This window comes from Chenopodium quinoa, unplaced genomic scaffold (genome assembly GCF_001683475.1).
Source record: "Chenopodium quinoa cultivar QQ74 unplaced genomic scaffold, ASM168347v1, whole genome shotgun sequence".
Taxonomy (NCBI): domain Eukaryota; kingdom Viridiplantae; phylum Streptophyta; class Magnoliopsida; order Caryophyllales; family Amaranthaceae; genus Chenopodium; species Chenopodium quinoa.
Genome location: NW_018744433.1, coordinates 1 through 22,045, shown reverse-complemented (window position 1 = coordinate 22,045; position 22,045 = coordinate 1). Strand labels below are relative to the sequence as shown.

Sequence of the window (22,045 nt, the reverse complement as noted above, 5' to 3'; positions counted from 1 at the left end):
ATCCGAACACGTTCTAACTTGATCGTCGGAGGCAGAACTCCCACCCCCGGGAGTCTCCGTTGTTTCGCAGGTACAGGCGCGTGGATCTAGTCTTGGTGTTGTAACTCTCCCGCAGGACGCATAAAAAACCCTGAAACAAGTACTATCAAATTTCAAACCAAAATCGTTTAATTTCCCGAATCCAAACGACTCGATAAAAAAACCGATTTTTTGAAATCAAAAACAGACCCGAATCATAATTTTGTCAACCCGAAAAAGACCGATCCAAATAATGTTAAATCGTAGAAGAACCGAACCTGTTAATGAACCGAACCAGTTATAAACCGAACAAAAATAAAACTGAACCAAAAAAGAACCGAACCGTTTGAATCGGGATAAAAAACCGTTAACACCAAACCGTTAACAAACTGCAACCTGTCTGCACCGAAACATATACTACCCGGACCGTTCACAACCCGAACCGAATTTAAACCTCTCAAGAATAAACCGAAATTGAATCGAACCGATAATTATTTAAAGCGAACTGAAACCAACCCGTTAGACACTTGAACCGATTTCAAACCGACCTGATTTCAAACCGAACCGATTTCCATCTGAACCGAAACCGAACTTTCAAACCTCTTTGACAATACTACTCGTAGGGAATTATAATTCATGGAAGTAAAATCCCTTGTCCATTTTCTAGGAAATGACTTTTTTTTTTGTTTTGTTTTGACAAAGATAAACAAAATTAAAAGCATAAACAAAGTAAAGAACCAGCCATACAATGAGCAAAAGCAACCAAAAAAACGAGGCATCTTTTTAACCAAACAAGCCTGAAAAGTAGAAGTGATTTCCCGATTTTCCTGAATGATCCAAATGACTAAAATATCCATTATCCCTTGATCACGAATCAACAGATCAGAGGAACAAAGCTACAGGCAGTGATAAGTTTGAACCTTATCGAAACCCCTATGTTGAACATGGCGTAAACCTAACAAAAAAACAAGCAATTTAGACTAAAGTGTAGAGATGGAAACACATGCCTGAGCCTCCCCACCTAGACATCGAGAAGAGCTATCTCCAAAAACACCCACCCAATACCCGCACTATGGTCTCCAGGATCCCAAGCACCATCAAAAGCAAGACAAACATGACAACTAACATAATCAACCTCCTTAAGAACAAAAAAATTTTGGAGAGCACGGAAAACCAGGAGGAGAAGCAAGGAAACAAGTAGAAAGAAAAGCCCTAGCATCTAAACTCCGAGTCATCCAAATACCAGCAAGAGCAAACACCGACTGAGGGGAGTAAATCGCATACCGAAAGCGCAAACTATTTCAAGTTAACCAAATAGCCGAGCATAAACCAAAGATACAATCCACACCTGCCCAATCCTTAAACACCACGAACCTAGAAATCAAACTAGAGAACCAAACCTCCAAGGAAAGAGCCGGAGACATCATAAATTAAAAGAATATCCCAAGGCACTGAATCCCATAAACACCGTAAATGAACAATCTCGAAACAAATGCAAAGCCATTTCAGGACATTGATGATAGAAACAGTAACAGAGGCTAACTGGAACACCCTTTAGACTAAGCACGTCCAAGCAAAGATCTTCCATTTAGGAAGAACAGGCAATCCCCAAAGACGTTTCCCGAAACAACACTAGGTTGTGAGACCTAGACAACTGACACGCCAAGTGTACATAAGCTAATTTGGTCGAAAAAGAACCATCACGAGTAAATTTCCAATAGACTAAATCATCCATTACGTGACTTGGCCTTTCCAAACGAAGAATACTCGAAGTTGTAGACGGAGGAAGCAACCTATGATTCAAGGAAACATCCCACGCCAAAGAACGCGGAACCAACAAATCTAACACCCTAGAAGGTAAATCCACCCCGGGAGTCGAGTCCTTAAACGAAATTGAAACTCCATGCACCCAACTATCCTCCAGAATGCGGACCTTCAGCCCGGACCCAATCTTCCAAGCTATACCTTGTGAAAGAACCCTACACCCCCACAAGCAAGCTACGACAACCCCACAACAAACGAGAACAAGAAATAGAAGCATTCTAAGTAAGTAAAGTTGGGTACCGGGCCCGAAAAAACCCGAGAAACAAGAAGCTGGGGATGTTGAATAAGACGCCAAGTTTGTATAGCCAACAAAGCCGAATTAATACAACCCAAATGACGCACACCCAACCCTCTTAAGCCTTTAGGTAAATGGAGGACTTGCAAAGAATCCAAAGCCAAGCCTCGAGAAGAACTGCTTGAGCATCGCCAAAATCTGGCCAGCAAATTATCAATCCTATATATCGCAAATAGTTGACGGAACCTTAGTAATTGAAAGAACATGATTAAAAGAAGCAATCTGAACTGAGTTAATAATAACAATTTTGCTACTGTTGAAAGACGAAAGAAAGCAAAGGTAGAAAGACACTTAACCAAAATTGTCAATCAAAGGATGAAATTCCTTACATTTTTCCCCGTCCCATATCAACCGGAACACCTAATGATTCTATTTTATATATTTTTATTCCCCGTCCACGGTCATATTTGTGCTTATTTGAGCTCTGCGGAGCTATTTTTTATTACTAATATACGTTTTTCTAGTGTTTTCGTAGAATTGGTATTATTTTGTAGGAATTTGCAGAGTTATGACAATTTCCGGTCTTATTAGACCGCTACGAAGATATTGGAGTCGGATCGTATTTTTATGACCGTATATTTGAAGCCCAAGATCGAGCTAATTAAATTTGGTTCGGTGAGTAAGGGCTTGGTTTATTTGGAGTACTAATTTTATTAGTTTAATACTTGGATATCAAGAAGAAGGAAATTGGGCCAATTTATATATAAAAGCACAAGTTACAATCCAAGGATCAAAGCAGCCCAACACGTTGCCCAGTTGACCGGGCCTAATCGGACGGGCACAGTAACCCGATTGGTTTGGCAGCTACTGTGTTTGGTCGGTTATATTTTAATTGGGCTTAGATGTAAAAAAAAGCCCTACGTATTGCGGATGTTGGACGCAGCTTTAGTTTCAGAAGGATTAGAAGTTGACTGAAAAAACAAATTCCTTTTCCTTTCTTATAAAAAGGATTTGGTAGTTACGTAAGGGAGCAAGTTTTCTTAGTTTTTTAGTTTGGAGGTTAGGGTAGTATTAGATTAGTTTAGTAGTTTATTTTCATAAATTAGTTTTAGCTTTTGTCAGACCTTTTTAATTACTTTTTGTTTTTATTTTACTTTGCTTTTGTTTTGTTAGCTGAGAATTCGTACGCAATTTCTAGTATAACGTTATTGTTACTTTTGTTTATTTTGCTTTTATTTCATGTTTTATTTAATTGCTTATTAATTATGTCTTATTTATTTGCTTTGCTTAGTTTAGATTTCAATATGTGTGAGTAGATTTATTTATAGGGTTGTGGGGATCCATAAATAATATGAAGGGGGTGAATTATTATTATTGATTTTCAATGCTTTGATTGATTTCCTATTGATTGATTTAATGTTATGTAATTAGATTAGGCGTGGTTTAAATGTATGAGTTTTGCAATATTGATTCGAGATTCGAGAGATGAGAATTAATGTTTAGGCTTAGTTTCAATAGGCAGGTTAATTTATAAATGGTTAAGTCAAGATTCGAGAGATGCGATTTTAATACCGATAGATTAATTATGTGATTATAATATGTAGCGAAAGCCCTTTATAATCTAGTTAATTTTATGCATTGATAATTGATTGTTATGTTTTATCCCGGAGTATTAATTATTGGTGAACCTATGACCCTAGATCTTTTTGTTATTGCTTATTCCTTATTTTATTTATTGTCATAGTATAATTCTCACAATTCTTCCTTGTTTCTTGATAATTTAGATTATAATAATTTATTAGGAATAAAATAACACTGTTTCTCTGTGGATTCGACCCTACTTCCCTATCTATGTTAGTTAGTGGTTTTAGGAATTACTTTTGATTAGGTGATACGACTTTAGCCTGTCAATACCCAAATAAATAACTACCCAAAAATGGACGATCCTGCATCTACAAGGTCGACGCCCGACGCCAAACTTGACAAATGATTCTGTAGACTAATCATTTGCCCAGATTGACGAAAAAAAATCATTATAAATAACAAAAAGCAACTGCTCACAATCCGCAAGGGACACTCCAAAAAACAATAAAGCATCGTCTGCAAAGAACAAATGAAACACTACAATCGGAGCACTCCTAGAGCGCACAGACCTTGAAACAAACCGTTCCTCTCAGCACGCCTTATCATAGCTGAAAAACTCTCATACATAGACACAAATAGATATGGCGATAATAGGTCTCCTCCGCACCCAGGATACAACAATTAGGAAGGGATGCCATTTCTCAAAATCTGATATGAAATCGTTGAAACACATTGACAAATAATATGAATCCAATAAGAAGGAAAACCAAAAGCCTGCAAAACCTATCATAAAAATTCCCAATTCACCTTATCATACGCCTTATTCATATCTAACTTTAGAACAGCAGAACATACCTTCTAAGTGGAAGTATTCATATACGACAGTAGTTCGTGAGCAATCAAACTGTTATCACTCATTAAACGTCCAAGCAGAAAGGCATTTTGAAAATAAGAAATAAGATAAGGTAAAACCCTTCAAAGAAGGTTCGTCAAACATTTTGCAATGCACTTGTAAATTACATTACATAACCCAATCGGATGAAACTGAGAAGCATGCTCCGGATGTTCTACCTTTGGAAGCAAAACCAAAAAAGTTTTATTCTACTCTCTAAGCATATATCCATGAGCGAAAAAATATTGAACCATAGAAATCACTTGGGTCCTAACAACAGACCAGTGTGATTTTAAAAAAAACCTGCAAAAGAAACCATTCGCCCTAAGGGATTTATCATTTCCAATATGGAACATTGCATCCTTAATTTCAGCTGCGTAAAAAGGAATCAAAAGTCGTTCTCGCTTTGAAGCCGAGAATGAAGGCAAATCCAAGCTATCCCAAGAAAAATCCGTAAGAGCCGGAGGAAAACCATGACAATTATAAATACTAGAGAATGATCCACAAGGAGATTAGAAACCCCAGCCAAATATGTAACCCAGATATCAGAATCATCTTTAAGCTGTGAATCCTATTACGACGACGACGAGCATGCACCGAAATAAACAAAAGACGAGAATGAGATTCACCCAAACCATCCCATTTTAGTTTAGAACGCTGTTTCCAATACAAAAAGGTGGCTAGAGCTTGAGAAATATTGTCCCCACGAGTAGTGATGAACCGACAAATGGTCCAAACCAGACTCTAGATTGTTAGCTTATGAAGTAACCGAATCCCGTAAATCCTTCCAGTCTATGCCCCAAGATCGCTTGTGAGTAACATACTTAGATAGAAGATGATGACGAAGATTATCCAGTTTACACGAAAAAGAGAACATCTGCGATCCTGGAAACTCATTCTGCCAAGACGAAGCAATAAGTAAAGCAACCTCTTGGTACTCTAAACACCAGTTTTCAATCCTATAAGGTCGCTTCCTCGTCCCCTAGACCTTGATCACGTAAAATAATTGTTGCATGATCTGAAAAGAAGATCGGTTGATGACAAATCAAAGCCTCAAAATGAGTATCCATCCCGGCCCTAGTCGCATAACCCTTATCAAGCCTTTCAAAGATAGGATTTCCCAATTAATCATTAGTCCATGTGAAAGATGGTTCAGAAAAGGGAATATCTAGCAACTCCGAACTTAGTTTTCAGTCCAAAAACTCATGTCGACCAGAAATAGCTAAAGAACCCACCACCTTGTCAGATAAGTATTCAACTTGATTAAAATTCCCCAATAAAACTACATTTGGTGCAATACATAAAATATCAGTGATTTCTGCCCAAACTGTATTCTGAAAAGAAATGTGGGGTGATCCATACACAAAGATAATATATTTTATTTCTTGACCAGGAACAACCACTTTACAAAAGATAACATGGGGAGAAACAGAATTAGGTACCACTGAAACCGAGGAGAACCAAAAAAATTAACAAACCCCAGCTAAGACCTAGAGCATCAGAACCATAAAAACCGTCAAAACCTAAAAACAACAACTTTTGTGTACAACACACTATACATAAACTAAAGTTTCCATAAGAAACATGATATCTACAACAAAAGAGCAGACTAAGGATGAAACATATGGAACTTTAGGGGAGTCCGCCTCACCAAGCCCCCTACAGTTCCATGCTGCAATATTCATGGATACCTTGGTGGCTCAGACTAGGGAGCCACCACACCCTCAGAATCTAAAGAAGAGATTTTAGACAAAATAACCTCACAACAACTACAACGCTTCTTTATATGCTTGAAACACGAAAAACAAGAGCGAGTATCTTTATTGTCCCCCTTTGGAGTTATAAGATCCTGACATGCTGTCTTTCAGAAGTTTTTCCCTTTACAATCTTATTCTTCACATGCTGTAATACCCCGTATTTTTATACATAATTTAATTTAAATAAGTATTTCTTAAAGTATCTAAATTCAAAATGAAATATTTATGGTTTTTCATTAATTTAAAAAGAATTATTTTAATTAAAAGTTTATTTTTAATTATTTAATAATCTTGAAAATATTTTATTTCATGATTTGGAAATATTGGGGCATATTATTTTATAAAAGGAAATTTTAAAGTCGATGAGTTTTTAAAGAAAGTCAAAATACTAGTTTGACTAGGAAATAGATCATTAAGGGTAGTGAAGGAATTTTAAGTAGGAGGGTTATTGAGAGGGAGTATAAATACCCACCATATGCCTAAGGTGGAGTGCACCCAAAGGTAAACTCTCTCTCTCTCCTCTTATTTTCTTTTCCCCTTCCCCTTTATTTTAATTTTAATGTTTTTCAATCACCACCCACACACACCACCATACACCGGCCGGCCAGTGCCACACGCCACCACAGGCCGGCGGCCACCACCACCAGCGCACGCCAGCAGCGGCGACTACCCAACCATGGTGGTTCGTGCGCACCTTTTAAAAAAAAATTATAATTGATGATAATTAGAGAACGAATTAAATGCATCCTAGACGTGATACTAAATAACTAATAATAAAATTCTAGGCATGATACTAACAAGATTAATATAACGCTTGTAGACACCTGATTGTGTCTCCCCAAAAACCAAACCTAGTGATGAGTACCTTTCACGTTATGAATGACGAGTTCGGTAAAGAGTTAAAGAGTCTCGCAAAGTTTCCTTAGACTTTGACCATATTTCTAACCTTACCTAAAATGTTTTAATCTAAAATCATTCATTTTGTGTCCTTAAACCCAAAACCATTCATTTCATGCCCAAATCATAAAAATGTCCAAATTTGTCCATATTCCTAGTCTAAATATTGTTTAGTTGGATGGAGCTTGAAAAGAGCTTTCCAACGTATATTATAAGCCCAAATCCGACTTAAAACGGATAAGTTATGGCCAAAATACTAAACTTTATGATATTAATAGAATTGTGAACAGGAAGATTTTGTGTTAAGAGGAATAATCAAAGATTGCTTAGGAGGGTGATACCTTTGAGGATTGTATTTGGTGGATTACTCTCAAATGATGTCAAACACGAATAATAATTGATATGTATGTTAGCAAGTCTAGCTTTATGATATTAATAGAATTGTGTAGGGAATTCCATTAGATATCTTCAAAGTTTACCAACTTCCAGAACAATCTTGAATAAAACAAATGAATAGGCTAGACATTTATAGAGAATGTCATGTGCTCTTAAATAATGCCAACATTAAAAGTGTAGACTTTTGAAATTTGGACCACACTAAATCTATAAGTAATGTATATAGGCAAGGATGTTTTTCCTTGTACTTGAGTTGAATTGTACGTGAAGGTCCGATGACCTAATTTCAAAGTTGTATACCTTAAGGTTTTGTTCAGATTCAAGCGACAATAACTAATTTACTTTACAATTTAATATGCTTCAAGCTCTATTAAGATTTAAAGGTGACTTGATATCTGGTAATCTACATATACAATGTTGTTAATTATGCTAAGGTCCTTCTATTTTTGTTGCATTAATTAATGGCTGTAGGAAGGGGGTAGCGGTACTGGGAAGGGATGGATGGGGTGGTAGTTTGGAGGCAAGGAAGTGCAGTGGTGGCAACAATGCCTTGAGACATTGAGAGTGAGTTTGATTGTGTGACTATGTTGTATTTTTAATTTTGTATTTGTATAAATTAAATGTTGAAATAAAAATGTATGTTGTAACTAATTCGAAAATTTTGTAAGATAAATTTTGTTTGTTATATATAAGTTACATTTATAAGTCAAAGCCACTAAAAAGTTTTAAAAACAATACGCAACTTGGCAATAATAATATTTGACAGTTCTTAATTCAATGGTACGTATAAAATAGATAAGACTAATACGTAAGGAATGGGATAGGATCAGGTGAGATAAAATGGAGTCGAAAGAATTTAGCTCGGAAGTCGAAGCTATCTTTAGAGAAAACAAAGCTGATTATATTTTCCCAACCTAATTCAAATTAGGTTTCATTAAATCAAAAAGCATCATTGCAAAAAAAAAAAAAAAAAAAAAAATAATAATAAAAACATAGATTGATGACATTAGCTTTAGATTAGGCAGGAAATTTTTTATTATTAGATGTCAAGTGTACAATAATGATGTCAATGTATATTTTCACATCGAATTTTGACGATTTTTACAAATCATGTGGGACTTGACAAAATCGACTCAATGCATTAATTTACAAAATACCAATTTTTTACTTCCTCCGTCTCATAAATATATGTGTATTTTATATGAGAAAGATAAAAAAAAATGCAATAATTATGTGTTATTTTTAAAAACATGCACAACCTTTTGAGACACCCAAAAAGAAATACAGGCACGAAATTATGGAACGGAGAGAGTGCAATTTTTACTTAATATAGTTAATAATACATATTAATCATTAAATTTGTGTATTGACAAACGTGATAAAAGAAATATGTAACTTAAAAATAAGCCGGGAAGTTCAAAATTTAACATCCCTACACTTGGTAATTTTTGTGTATCAAATTGTCTTTTTAGGGGTGAGGTCCCTCTTTCGCCTTTTATAAAAAAAAAAAAACAAATAATAAAGTTAAATTTTAACTCTACACCAAGGCACCAAACACTAAAGCCAAAAAAAAAAAAAAAACTGATTACTCCAATAAACCACCTATCCTTAACTTAATTACTTCTTTCCAACCAAAAAAAACATAATCACTTCTTTAAATAACGCAATATAACTAGATAACAAACTAACATATCACCCATAATATTGTGCCATAACATTTTAAGATCAGAATATTAGATGAGATTACGTGACAAATTACACATATTAAAACTGATAAATAAAAGACAATTATTGCGTAATAAACATCGACTCAAAAGGTTCTACTAACTTACCAGAACATTTTTAAATCAGAGGATGAGATTAGAATGTGACAAATTACACATCAAAACTAAAAGATTAAAGACATTTATTAAGGTAGGTAACACTATTAAAAGATAGTCTACCTAGTGGAATAAAATCCTTATTGAACTTATATGAGTTGATGCTCAGACTTGCTCAACCCATAGTTCTTCAAGACCCTTGTAGCCAGCAAATGGTACCCTATCCGTGCCTTTAACAAATTTTTCCTGCATCCCCCAAAGAATAGGTATTTAACAAGCGCAAAACCAACATGACACCCTAGCTAGCATATATATGCATTCATCTAAGTCACCATTCTTCAGCCCAACATTCCAGTAATGAAAATATGCATTCAATTATATAGAATACCAGACTGAAACAGTAGGCGAAGTTAGGTTGCATTAAGAATTAAGATGGGTACTTGCCTGCTTAATCTCAGAAAGTTTGCAGAGTAAATTTTCTGGAATTGACCAATCAAAAACATCCATATTCTCCTTCAACCTTGCTTCATTTGAGGTTTTAGGCAGTACACTATGGCCCTTCTGAAGCCCCCAGCGAAGAGCTACTTGTGCAGGAGAAATTCCTAGTTCCTTTGCAACCGTAGTGATAATAGGATCAGCAAGAATCGATTTATTTTTTTGCACCAGAACCTTGAGAACCCAGAGGTGAATATCCCTGAGAGAAGAAATTTACTAGAAATTCTATTAAAATCTTTAAGCAAAACTGCAAAAGGGATACGCCAGTATACACTACAAATAGTAGCGAGACTAGTGACAAAACCACGCATGAATCAATCCCCACTCCACTCACAATAAAACAGCTTCAAAAAGTTAACCTTTTGCCAGAATTTACAGGCATATCATATTTGAAAGCACTACAAAATCATCAAATTGGGAGTTTGGGACACTTACAGATAGATGAATGCTCTTTGTTTTGCAAAATTCATGCAGCTTCTCTTGTTGCCACATAGGATGACATTCAACTTGGTTTACAGCAGGAGTAATACGGGCAGATTCAAGAAGGTTGTCTAGCATCCTTATAGAGAAATTGCTAACTCCGATGGCTCGAACCCTACTTAAATCATAGAGCGCCTCCATTGCTTTCCATGTACTAGGTATGTCTGCTGGAACGTATCTCCCAGGATTGTTACCATATAATCCTTTTTTCTCCTTTACTGGCCAGTGGATCTTTCATATAACAATAGGATCCATGAAAAGACATTAATATGATAAATCAGAATTCAAATAGATTGATTTTTTTTTTTTTTTTTTTAAGTAATTTGTCAATTAAAATAAGTTACATACAAGATATAGGTCCAAGTATTCAAGTTGAAGGTCACTCAAAGTCCTATCTAGCGCCTTTGGAACATCTTCTGGTTCATGATCAAAGTTCCTGCATAATCACATAAACCAAGTGATAAATGTTCATCCTTCATGCTAAACATAATCATCTTCTTAAATTATAACATAAAATAAATAAATAAACTGAAAAATATCTAGCCAGGCTTGAATACAAGAATATACTCAAAACAAGCCTTATAAAGTTTTAATATTCACCATAGTTTGGAGGTGATAAATAACTCATCTCGCTTCACTATCCCAACTTCAAACAACTCCTTTAATCAAGGAAAGCATTATCATGTGAGCAAGAATGGGGGAAAAATTCAGTCAAATTGGAGTAGATATTTAAGATAAAATTAAAAAAAAAATTAAAACAAAACAAAACAGAAGGAGACACTATAAAGAGAACAGTGAATCTTTATGGTTAAATTTTTTAATTACCTCCTTCTCATTTCCATAGATATGTGCACAATCGATGTGTCGGTAACCCAACTGCATCAGGTAAAATAAGTGAGCTACAGCAGAATGAGCTAACATATGCTTTGACACTTAAATCACATTAAGAAGCTAATAGCTTGATAGGTACAGATCTTTATATATGAATTACTGATACATACGAAGTATATAATACAGATGGTTTAATCTACCAAGAGAAATCAAGAAGGCTCCTGCTATTTTGTTAGACAATGGGAAACCATAAGCACACTTAAATATCTGTCAAAATTTTCCATAGCCCGAGAACGTGCATTGTTAGTTTGTTACCATGCTATTTACCTATTGGTTAATTGGCCTTTCGTTTCTCATTCATGGATTCACCAAATTTACCCAAAGTGATCATGGCTTTATGGTTAATATATGGTGGAATCCACACTTAGGATTTGGCATTAAGCAAGTTAGTGTTGGAGAAATTTTTCATTGGATGATTGTGTTTCCAACTCCTTTTATCAAATCTCATTATTAATTTATATTGGTTAAATTAATTGTGAGAATAGCCCTCAATTTTTGAAGCATTAAGTTGAGCTAAAAATAATTTAAAGAATGGTTCTTGAATTAATTTTGGTTTGTGCACTAAAATTGAATTTATTTAAGTTGGACTTGTTTTATTTTCATATTGCTCAATATTGATTCTGAAAATAATTTAGAATTAATTTTTATGTCACACAAAAGAGGCACAAAGCATGCAAATCGAGGCACGAAGCCTCGAGCATAACTCTCGGCTAGCTGGGCTACTTGCGAAGTCCGCATATGGCTGCCGAGAGTGCGCAGTGTGCTTGTAAGTTGGTGTGTGCGAGCCTTGGTGCAGCAGCTTGGTGCGAAGGTGGCTTGCGTGTGGTGCGGAATGTGGCTGCTAGGCAACAAGAGCCCGCACAGCAGCATGGCCTTTGAGGCCACCACTTGCGTGTGTGCAAGCACGCTGCTAGGGACAACATAACGTGCGAGAGATGCTGTCAGCCACTAGCACGTGGCTTGGCGCAGCAGTGGCTGTGCAGGGCAGCACCCACGCATGGCAGCCCGTGGCTTGGATGCTAGGCACTCGACTGTAAAGGGCTATTAATTTTGCGGTTTTTTGTTTTAATTAAAACGAGGCTAGGCCTCGGCTTTTCTCGGCACTTGCAAGATTTTTGGCAAAAGTTTGGGTTAACCGGCTTAATTAATTTTAATTGGATTAATTTTAATTAAGTTGGATGTGGAATTTAGTGGGAGCTTCATTAATTATTTTGAGATATTATTGTTGCGTTAATTCACATAATCGGATAACAACTTTGACTAGTTTTTATTAGGCGCGTTAATTGGATTAACCACCTAAGTTAGTAACTAGTTTTTGCACTCGTTTTGAATTGTTGCTTGAATTATTTACCCAAAATGGCGCGTTATTTTGTAAATTTAAATACGGACTGCGTGCCGTTAAGTATTTTTGTACTTAAATTATTTAGATTAGTCCTAGCCTTTCTAGTAGTTGCATAATTGGTGGTGATGTCTCAAAGACGGCATTTCTAAGAAGACGAGCCAAGAGGATGCAATGAAGGCCCTTGAAGATTTGAAGACTCAAGTTCAAGGGGTCATGCTAGTTGCCAAATGCATCTTTAATTAGGCTTTATATATTTTGCTTATATAATTGCGACGTTAGATGCATGTTTAGGATTTGAATGTTGAATGATTAGTTTAGTTCACTTAGATCAACCAACATAGAAAACCTAAGTCCAAAAAAAATTGAGTTAAATCTGCCATTCCACAATGACACTTGCGGAACTAATGAGAATAGTAATGGGCTATGCCAAAGCAAGGCATTACTACTTTCCTAGGGAAGTAAGGTATGTTGATGCGCTTACCAAAGCAAGGCATCGCATACACGTTAGTTTTGGTTAGAGTCAAGGATATCAGTAAGGAGTCCTTAGATATCGTGGCAATGGAGATAAAACGTCAAGAAAGCAATAGATGCGACGTTTTATCGAACCAAGAGTAGCTTAGAGCTATTAGCAATTGGATTGCTTACCTTAAAATATTAAGTGTTAAGACAAGCCAAAGCATGCTTAATCACTTTTTGATTTTTGGGGTCTTGGAATCGTTTTATTCTCGCTTAAATGGGACAATTTTAAATGTGTAGATAAATGGCTTAATAAGATTGAAAATTTGCATGTATGCATTAAATTTCAAACTTATTGGTTTTATGAATGATTTTTTCATTGCAAATCCTTTCAATTGTAGAATCATGTTTGCAACTAATACCAACAACAACTACATGTGCCCGGAACTCTCGGAGAAGTTGGCATTTTGCCTAAATTTGGTCAACTTCAAGGAGTGGGAGAGGGAACTCCGGAAAACTCTTCGGAATTATTCCATGGAGTACATTCTTGATACTCCCATTCCAAGCTTCTACTCGAAGGGAATCATGAGTGATGATACTCATGATGCATGGTCTTCCGATTGCAAGAAAGTCTCACGACTAATGGCTAATTCCATCCCAGAAGAATGAAAGGAAAAGTTCTCCTCCTATTTTCTAGACATGGTCCTCCAAGATCTTGAGGACATTGTCAATGTGAGAGTCACCAAGAGTCTCAATGGCAATTATGATGGACTTGTGTTTGACGTGACTAGGTCACTCTCAAACATGAAGATAAAGTCACCAGACGAGGGTTGCCTTGCTAAAGAAAGGTATCGGCTTTGGTCAAGGGTCTACAATACCAAATTGAAACCTGGTATGCCCCTCCAACCTCATGTGCTTAAAATGACTAGGCTCTTCAAGAACATGGAGCTTCTCGGAATCCCATTGGAGGATGAGATGGCGGACCATATCTTGCTTGCCTCACTCCACTCGGGCTATGATGCACTTAGGATGCGTATAGCTGTTGGGAAGGAGTCACACTCATTGAGAGATCTGGTGCAGCTACTTCGCAAGGCCAACTCCTATGGAGCAACCAAAATCCCCTTGAGAGCAAAGAAGAAGGAGTTCAAGAAAAAAGCGAAGATGTGATGCTTCTATTGTGGTGGGCAAGGCCACTACAAGAGGGAATGCAAGATCTTCCAAAGGGATGAGGAAAGGAGGAATGTTCCATCCACCTCTGGTATCTTCTTAACTGCTTGTGTGTAAGCTATTCATAGGTATTAACCGCTTGTGTATAAGCTATTCATAGGTATTGGATACCATGTATGACTCACTTTATGCTCCCTTTTTCCAGGGACCAAGTGAGAGGGCTTCACAAGTGGATGTGCAACTACGAGCGGACAATGAAGATGGTCTTTCCTTCATGCTTGTAGGAACATTATTTGTCTTTGGCTTGTAATAGAACTAATTCTTGTTTTATTATATTTTGCTTACCATCGAACATATTTTTGATCTATGACATTGGACGCCGGGTTGTTTTGATACCACAAGACTATAACAATGGTTGTTTTAAATGTCTTGCTTATATGTTTTATGGGATCACACATTCTAAATGTGACTAGACAAATGTTAATGATACCACCAAAAGAGCTAAGACCATTGAATCGAATCAAACCTACTTGTGGCATTGTCGTCTTGGCCATATTAACATCAAACGCATCAAGAAACTTCTCCATGAAGGGATTCTTGATTCATTTGACTTAAAGTCGTTTGAAAACTGCGAAGGATGCTTACTAGGCAAGATGATAAAGTAGCCATTCTCCAAGTTGGGAGAAAGGGCTGTGACTTATTAGGTCTTATACACACGGATGTATGTGGACCAATGAGCACAACCGCAAGAAATGGTTATCGCTATTTTATCACTTTCACGGACAACTTTAGTAGATATGGATATGTCTACCTTATGTCGCACAAATCTGAATCTTTTGAGAAATTCAAAGAATTTCAGAGTGAAGTGGAAAATTAGCTTAGCAAGAAAATCAAAGTACTTTGATCAAATCGAGGTGGCGAGTATTTGAGCTACGAATTCGACGATCATCTGGAAGGACATAGAATTATCTCAGAATTGACACCTCCCAGAACTTCACAATGGAATGGAGAGTCCGAAAGGAGAAATCGAACTCTGTTAGACATGGTTCGATCAATGATGGGTCTTAGCAATCTTCCTATCTCTTTCTAAGGACATGCACTTCTAACCGCGTCACTTACACTGAACGACGCTCCAACAAAAGCTGTCGAAAAGACTCCATATGAAGTATGGACGAAGAAACCTCCACGGTTGTCTTTTCTTAAGATTTGGGGTTGCGAAGCATATATCAAAAGACTCATATCTGACCAAGCTTGCACCAAAATCTGACATGTGTTTCTTTGTGGGCTATCCAAAAGAACAAAGGGGTATTACTTCTACAACTAGTCTGAGAACAGAATATTTGTTGCTCGAGATGGTGTCTTTTTGGAAAAAGAGTATCTTTCAAAATGACAAGTGGGAGGAAAATCGAACCTGATGAAGTTCGAGAAGGTAAAGAAACAAAGTCAAACTAACAAAACTGACAATCAAAGTCTTTGGAAGCAACTGTTGAAAAACGGTCAAAGGTCAAAATGATAAAGCAAATGCTCAACCTATTACCCTACGTAGGTCGCAAAGGCAAGATCTCAACCAGATAGATACCTCGGTGTTGTATTAACCGAGAATCAAGACATCCTAGTTATGAATGAAGATGAGCCAGAGACATACAAACAAGCTATGACGAGCCCAGACTCTGCAAACTGGCAAAGAAGCATTGAAATCTGAGATGGACTCCATGTTTTGAAAATAAAGTCTAGGACTTGGTTAATTTGCCCGAAGGTTACACACCTATCGGTTGCAAATGAATTTTCAAGTTGAAACCCAACAAGATGGAAATGTTATATGTATACAAAGCTAGATTGGTGGCAAAAGGTTACAGGAAAATTCATGGCGTTGATTATGATGAAACCTTTTCGCCAGTCACCATGCTTAAGTTCGTCCGGATTATCCTAGAAATTGCCGTATATTATGATTATGAGATATGGCAAATGGACGTCAAAACCGCCTTCCTTAATGGGATTTTGTAAGAAATTGTTTACATGACACAACCGGAAGGTTTTGTAGATCCAAAACAATGCTGGAAGGTATGCAAGCTTAAGAAGTCCATTTATGGACTAAAGTAGGCAATCAAAAAGTTGGAATCTGCGATTCGATTGAAGCCATTACTGAGTTTGGTTTTATTTAGAATCCAGATGAGTCTTGTGTTTACAAGAAGGTCAGTGGGAGTGACATCGCATTCCTTGTATTATATGTCGATGACATATTGCTCATTGAAACAACATTCCAATGTTAGAGTCTGTAAAGGCTTGGCTTGGAAAGTGTTTTTCAATGAAGGACTTAGGAGAGCACCAATACATATTAGGCATCAAGATCTATCAGAATAGATCTAAAAGGATGATTAGATTGAGCCAAAGTACTTATATCGATGAGGTACTAGCACAATTCAACATGGAGGAAGCCAAGAGAGGCCACCTACCCATGTCACATGGCATAACTCTCAGCAAGAAACAGTGTCCGAAGACACCTGATGAGCAAGAGAGGATGAGTCAGATTCCATATGCTTCACTTATTGGATCGATCATGTATGCCATGATATGTACTAGGCCGGATGTATCGTATGCCTTAAGTTTTACGAAGCCAATACCAAAGACCCAGGAGAGGTGCATTGGACTGCGGCCAAGAATATCCTAAAGTTCCTGAAAAGGAATAAGGATATTTGGTCTATGGTGGGAGTAAGGATTTGGTTGTTGAAGGTTATAACGACACAAAGCTTCCAAACTGACAGAGACGACTGCAAGTCACAAACAGGATACGTGTTTTTGTCTTAATGGAGGAGCTTTCAGTTGGAAAGAGTGCTAAGCAAAGCACGACTGCAGATTCTACAAACTGAAGCCGAATACTTGGTAGCTTCAGAAGCAGCTAAGGAGGCAATTTGGATTCGTAAGTTCGTTGGTGAACTTGGTGTTGTCCCTCAATAAAGGGTCCAATTTACCTCTATTATGATAATAATGGGGCTACTGCTCAGGCCAGAGGGCCAAGGGAGCATCAGAAAGTCAAATATGTCATGAGGCGATTTCACATGATAACGGAATGTAAGTCCAAGGGTGAAATCAGAATTTGCAAGATTGGAACGGACGATAACGTAGCCGATCCACTCACTAAACCTTTGCCTCAAGTGAAACACAACAAGCACGTTAAGGAAATGGGAATCAGGCACATTGGAGATTGGCTTTAATTTCCCTATTTGTGTGTTTTAATTAAGTTGTGGAGATCTTAGTGTAAAACACCATGTTAAACCTTTCATTTATGGAGTAATTTAATTTTTTCTGTAAATTATTATTCCATTTTATTTAATTGTGGTTTAGAATTAAATGATGAGTCCATTCGATTAAAACATTCAAAATAGGGTATCAAGACCATGTCTTGGATAAAGAAACACCTATTAAGTGAACGTTGAATATCATATCGAAATCATCCCTAATCGAGGCCATTTGAAAGTTGGACGACTAATGACCGCGTGAGATTAGTGTGTAGTATGATTTATAACACCGTTTCTTGTGCTACAAGGACAAAATTATCATAAATCATTTGCTCAGGTATCTGTTTGGAACTATACCGGATCGACCTATGAGAATAGTTTAAGAGATTTAGCAATCGTCATAAGTATATCACTCATTATGGCTATCGGAACCTCTTTCCTCGACCATGAGTATTGTTAGTTCTCTTGTTGAGTACTAGTCCGCTTTGATGTTGTCAAACGTCTGCCGTACAAGGGGATTATATAGGCAACAGTTGGGCGGCTAGGGCCTCTTAGTAAGGGAAGGTAACAATGCAAGACTGGGAATGTCCCCTATTAAGAGTAGGAAACATGTCTTTGTTGTTAACAAGGCCTCTCCAAGAGCGAGAATGTGAAAAATACATGGTCGTGCTCTGATCGATTTTAGAAATCATCTGCTTATTGACAGTCGAACTCGGAAATCGAGAAGCACTTCTGGACGTAATAAGGATGACGAAGAATCTTACCTTGTAGTTCATGAAGAGACATTAAGTACATAGGAAATAAGCTATACACATTTAGCACACTTGTCCGGAAGGGCAAGTAAGAGATTCAAAGGAATGGTGCCCTTCGAACAAGTGTATTATTCCGATAAAGGGTTCGAAATTAATTAAAAAGCTAATTATTCAGTGAGGTCAAGTGATCGGAATTCCTAGCTGGAGGCCGCTTCCGATAATATTAATGAATAATTAATATTATAGCTTAATATTGACTGAACCCTTCGGGCCATACCCAATCGTGTAATCGAACCGAAGCGACGAATTAATCCGAAGGATTAAACGAGTGAATAGATTTTTACAAACAAAGACGTCGGATTACGAACTTAGAGCGTCGTGCGTCGAGTCGATTTCAGGAATCGACGAAGACGAGAAAAATAATCAAATAATATATCGTTCTAAAATTACGAGGATAACACGAGCCCTAGCCACGCCTCGGATCGATGGCGAGTGGCTAGGGCAGCAAGCATCGAGGCACCGAGCCACCGCAGCCCTCGCAAGGCGAGCTAGGCTGGTCGTGGCTTGCGGGGCTGGCTGGGGCTGCTTCGTGTGCATGCGCACCACAACCCCAAGCCGGGTTGCCCAACGAGGCCAACAAGCAAGCCATGCTTGTGAGGGGCGCTGTTGGGCCTGCTATGCTGCTGCTGCTCGCCTGCGGGTGCTACTGCTGGCCTGCATGTGTGCGTGGGGCTTGCGGTGGCATCCGTAGGCTTACGGCATGGGCTAGCATGCCTAGACTTGTGGCGCAAGGCTGGCCTTGTTGTCCAAGGTCGAGCAGCTGCCCGGGCTGACTGAGTAGGCGGGGAGGGCAAGCCTTGCTTTGCTCTCAAGGCCAAGGTGGTCCTCCCACCTACTCCCTCTTTGTGTGATTACACTTGTCATTTGATTATTGTTTCATGGTATTTAATTTAATTTGGAATTAAATTAAATTCTATTTTGCCTTTTTCCAACTATCCAACATTGAAAGATGATGGGATTTCAAGGGAACTATTCTCTATAATACCAATCATTTGGCATTTGGGAAAGGCACTTGATTTGGTGAACTTTAAGGGATCTTCAAGAAGATAAATCTTTGTTCTAATAGCTCTAAGTTATTTTTGGTCTATCCCCGACTAAGCTTCGGGGTGTGAACATTCGGAGGTTCTCGCACTTGCGGAACTTGAAGCTTTCAAGTCCGAGCTCGAGGTTGAGCGAAGCACGCTACGAGGGTGAGTATTCTTTCTCTTCTCTCTCTCTCTCTCTTATGTTTATGTTTATTTTGCATGCTTTTATTTATGTTGTAATTATTATGCATGCGATCCGTTTATCGGGTTTTGGCGCGGAATCACCGCAAAACCCAACAATACTATGCTTATGGGTCGCATAAAAGCATAGGCAAATACATTATGTTATTATCAAATAAAACTAATGTCGTCCTTGGCCGTTTGAAAATCATCTCCTATTTACCTGGAAAACAAACAAGAAATCAACCATCACTAAGTTAGTTTACGTTTATGAAATCAACAAAGAGCTAATATGCAACAGTAGATGATGAAAACATTTAAGTGAGAATAGCATGTATCATTTGAACTTCCAGTTGGTATGTTACTCTCTCGTAAAACAGAAAGGTTTTTCAATCATCCACATGATGTAAGTGGCAAGGAAACCCAAACCCAAGCCGTATTTGCATCCCACAAGAGCGAATTCCCATGGATGAAGATTGTCGTACCAAGATGATGGACTATCAGCTTTACCTTGGAATCAATCATCGGCATTGGTGGGGCTCCACACTTTACACGTAATGGAAGTCCACATAATCCACGACTTCCAACGTACGAGTTTTCACCCATTGAAGTCAATTGAGTGCTTTGTGGTATTGGCCCTTCAAGCTGATTAAGTGAGACACAGAAGACTTCTAAAAATGTCAAGCTTGCTAGCTCTTGCGGAATATTTCTAGTAAGCTTGTTGTTCGAAAGATCAAGGGACTCTAAGAGTTTTAGACTCCCAAGAGATGATGGAATATGATTTGTTAAGCTATTTTGTGAAAAGTTTAGCCAACACACCATACCCAATTCTCCTAATGATTTTGGAATATCACCTTCAAATTTGTTGCTTGAAAAGTCAATGCTTACCAAGCTTACTGGGATTCTAGTAATTTGTATAGCAATACCCTTGACCTCAATTGAAACGAAATAACCTCCAAGAGTTTCTATGTACTCTGGTCTTGTCTTATCTTCTTTCTCTACATTTTTCATACCTATCATGCTTTGAAAGAACCTTTTAGATAAAATGCCAAAAAAATTGTTTATGGAAACATCAATGATTTTTAAAGCTAGAAACGGAGTCGTCGTTGTGTTCTAACTTCTAACTGAACCATATAAGTTATTGGAGCGTAGGGCAAGGACTTTTAAGTTTGGAAGTGTATCCAACCAGTGAGGGAATGCTTCATTCAGCAAATTATTTTCAAGATTTAAAATCTCCAATGATACACAGTTCGATAAAAATCTTGGCTCAAAACCTTCCAACAGATTTGAACCTAGATCCAAAGCAATCAATTTATCACAGGTTATTGCAGGAATTTTTCCTTGAAAATTATTTGAACTGATACTCAACGATTTAAGATCAGTACTCATGTTTCCCAAGAATTGGGAAATTTGACCACTAAAGTTATTGTTATTTAAATGAAGAATCTCAACTTCATTGAAGTTTCCTAAGCAATTGGGCATTTGACCACTCATGTTATTGTGACTTAATCCAAGTATCTTAAGTTGTGTGCATTTCCAAATTGACTCGTCAATCTCACCAACTAATGTGTTGTTTGAGGCATCAAGTAAAAAAAGGTTACTAAAGAACATTGGAATGGACCCTCTTAAAAAGTTATTAGAGATTACAAGAATTTCCAATTTACTCCAAGGAAGGTGCACAACACTTCCTGTTAAAGAATTGTCATTTAACATCAAATTAAATTTCTTATATACACCTTGTAACCAATTGGGAATCTCTCTGTGGATGTTATTACCTGATAAATCCAACCACTTCAAATTTTAACAACACTCAAAGAAGGGAATGTACTAATATTGCAAGATTTGAGACTTAATGTTTGAAGCTTAGGCAAATTTAAGGTGGAATTGATTTCTTGAGCGCTAGGGATTGTCACTGATGTACCTGATATGTCTAAATAACTCAAGTTTATGAACTTTGAAAATTCATTAAGCTTAACATTGCCACTGATATTTATTGGATCCCCAAGATACAAAACCTTAATGAACGGGAAAGACTAGATGGAAAGTTTGTAGTAAGATAATTCGATGAAAGACTAATAACTTCTGAGGTATTCCACACCCATGCTAGTATAGCCCCGTACAAATAGCATAGCGATATTTCTAATCATCTCAAATGAGGTAATGGAGTACCAAAGGTAGATAAAAATTGGCTAGAGATATTTATGTATGAAAGGGGATAAAACTTCTAAGGACTTACTCCAATTACCTATTGGTGTATTAATTTGTAGGTCAAAATTAACACTTAGGTCCAGAACTTGCAATTTTGGAAGACTAAAGATGTTGGAAGGAATTTTTCCCTTATAATCCACATGTACTAAATGATAGATATGAGATAGAAGATCTATTTCCTAATGATTGAGGTATATCAGAGTTGATCCTAACTTCCTTAAGTTGAATATATGTTAAAACAGTAAGATTTTCAAAGATCACTTTGAAATTCATCATCATGAGATGATGATTAAAAGAAAAATCAAGGGATCCCAATTAATGAAGATAGTC

The 22,045-nt window shown here is 37.2% G+C and overlaps 1 protein-coding gene and 1 pseudogene across 1 annotated transcript; both read right to left on the bottom strand.

The window, feature by feature from the left end:
• Positions 1–9,315: 9,315 nt before the first annotated feature.
• Positions 9,316–11,669, bottom strand: LOC110696973 (annotated as a pseudogene).
• Positions 11,670–19,900: 8,231 nt separating this feature from the next.
• LOC110696974 (receptor-like protein 12) lies at positions 19,901–21,001 on the bottom strand. The gene is made up of 2 exons (XM_021874307.1): positions 20,626–21,001; positions 19,901–20,520 (listed from the first exon to the last, which is right to left on the bottom strand). Exons 1-2 carry the CDS (start codon positions 20,999–21,001, stop codon positions 19,901–19,903), a joined length of 996 nt encoding a protein of 331 aa, XP_021729999.1.
• Positions 21,002–22,045: the final 1,044 nt, after the last annotated feature.

Excerpts from the sequence above, each read along its gene's own strand:
- LOC110696974 (XM_021874307.1), bottom strand. The coding sequence starts at position 21,001 with ATGAGTGGTCAAATGCCCAATTGCTTAGGAAACTTCAATGAAGTTGAG. Across the intron at positions 20,521-20,625 it reads CTTATATGGTTCAGTTAGAA|GTATGAAAAATGTAGAGAAA; the intron begins GTTAGAACACAA and ends AAAGCATGATAG.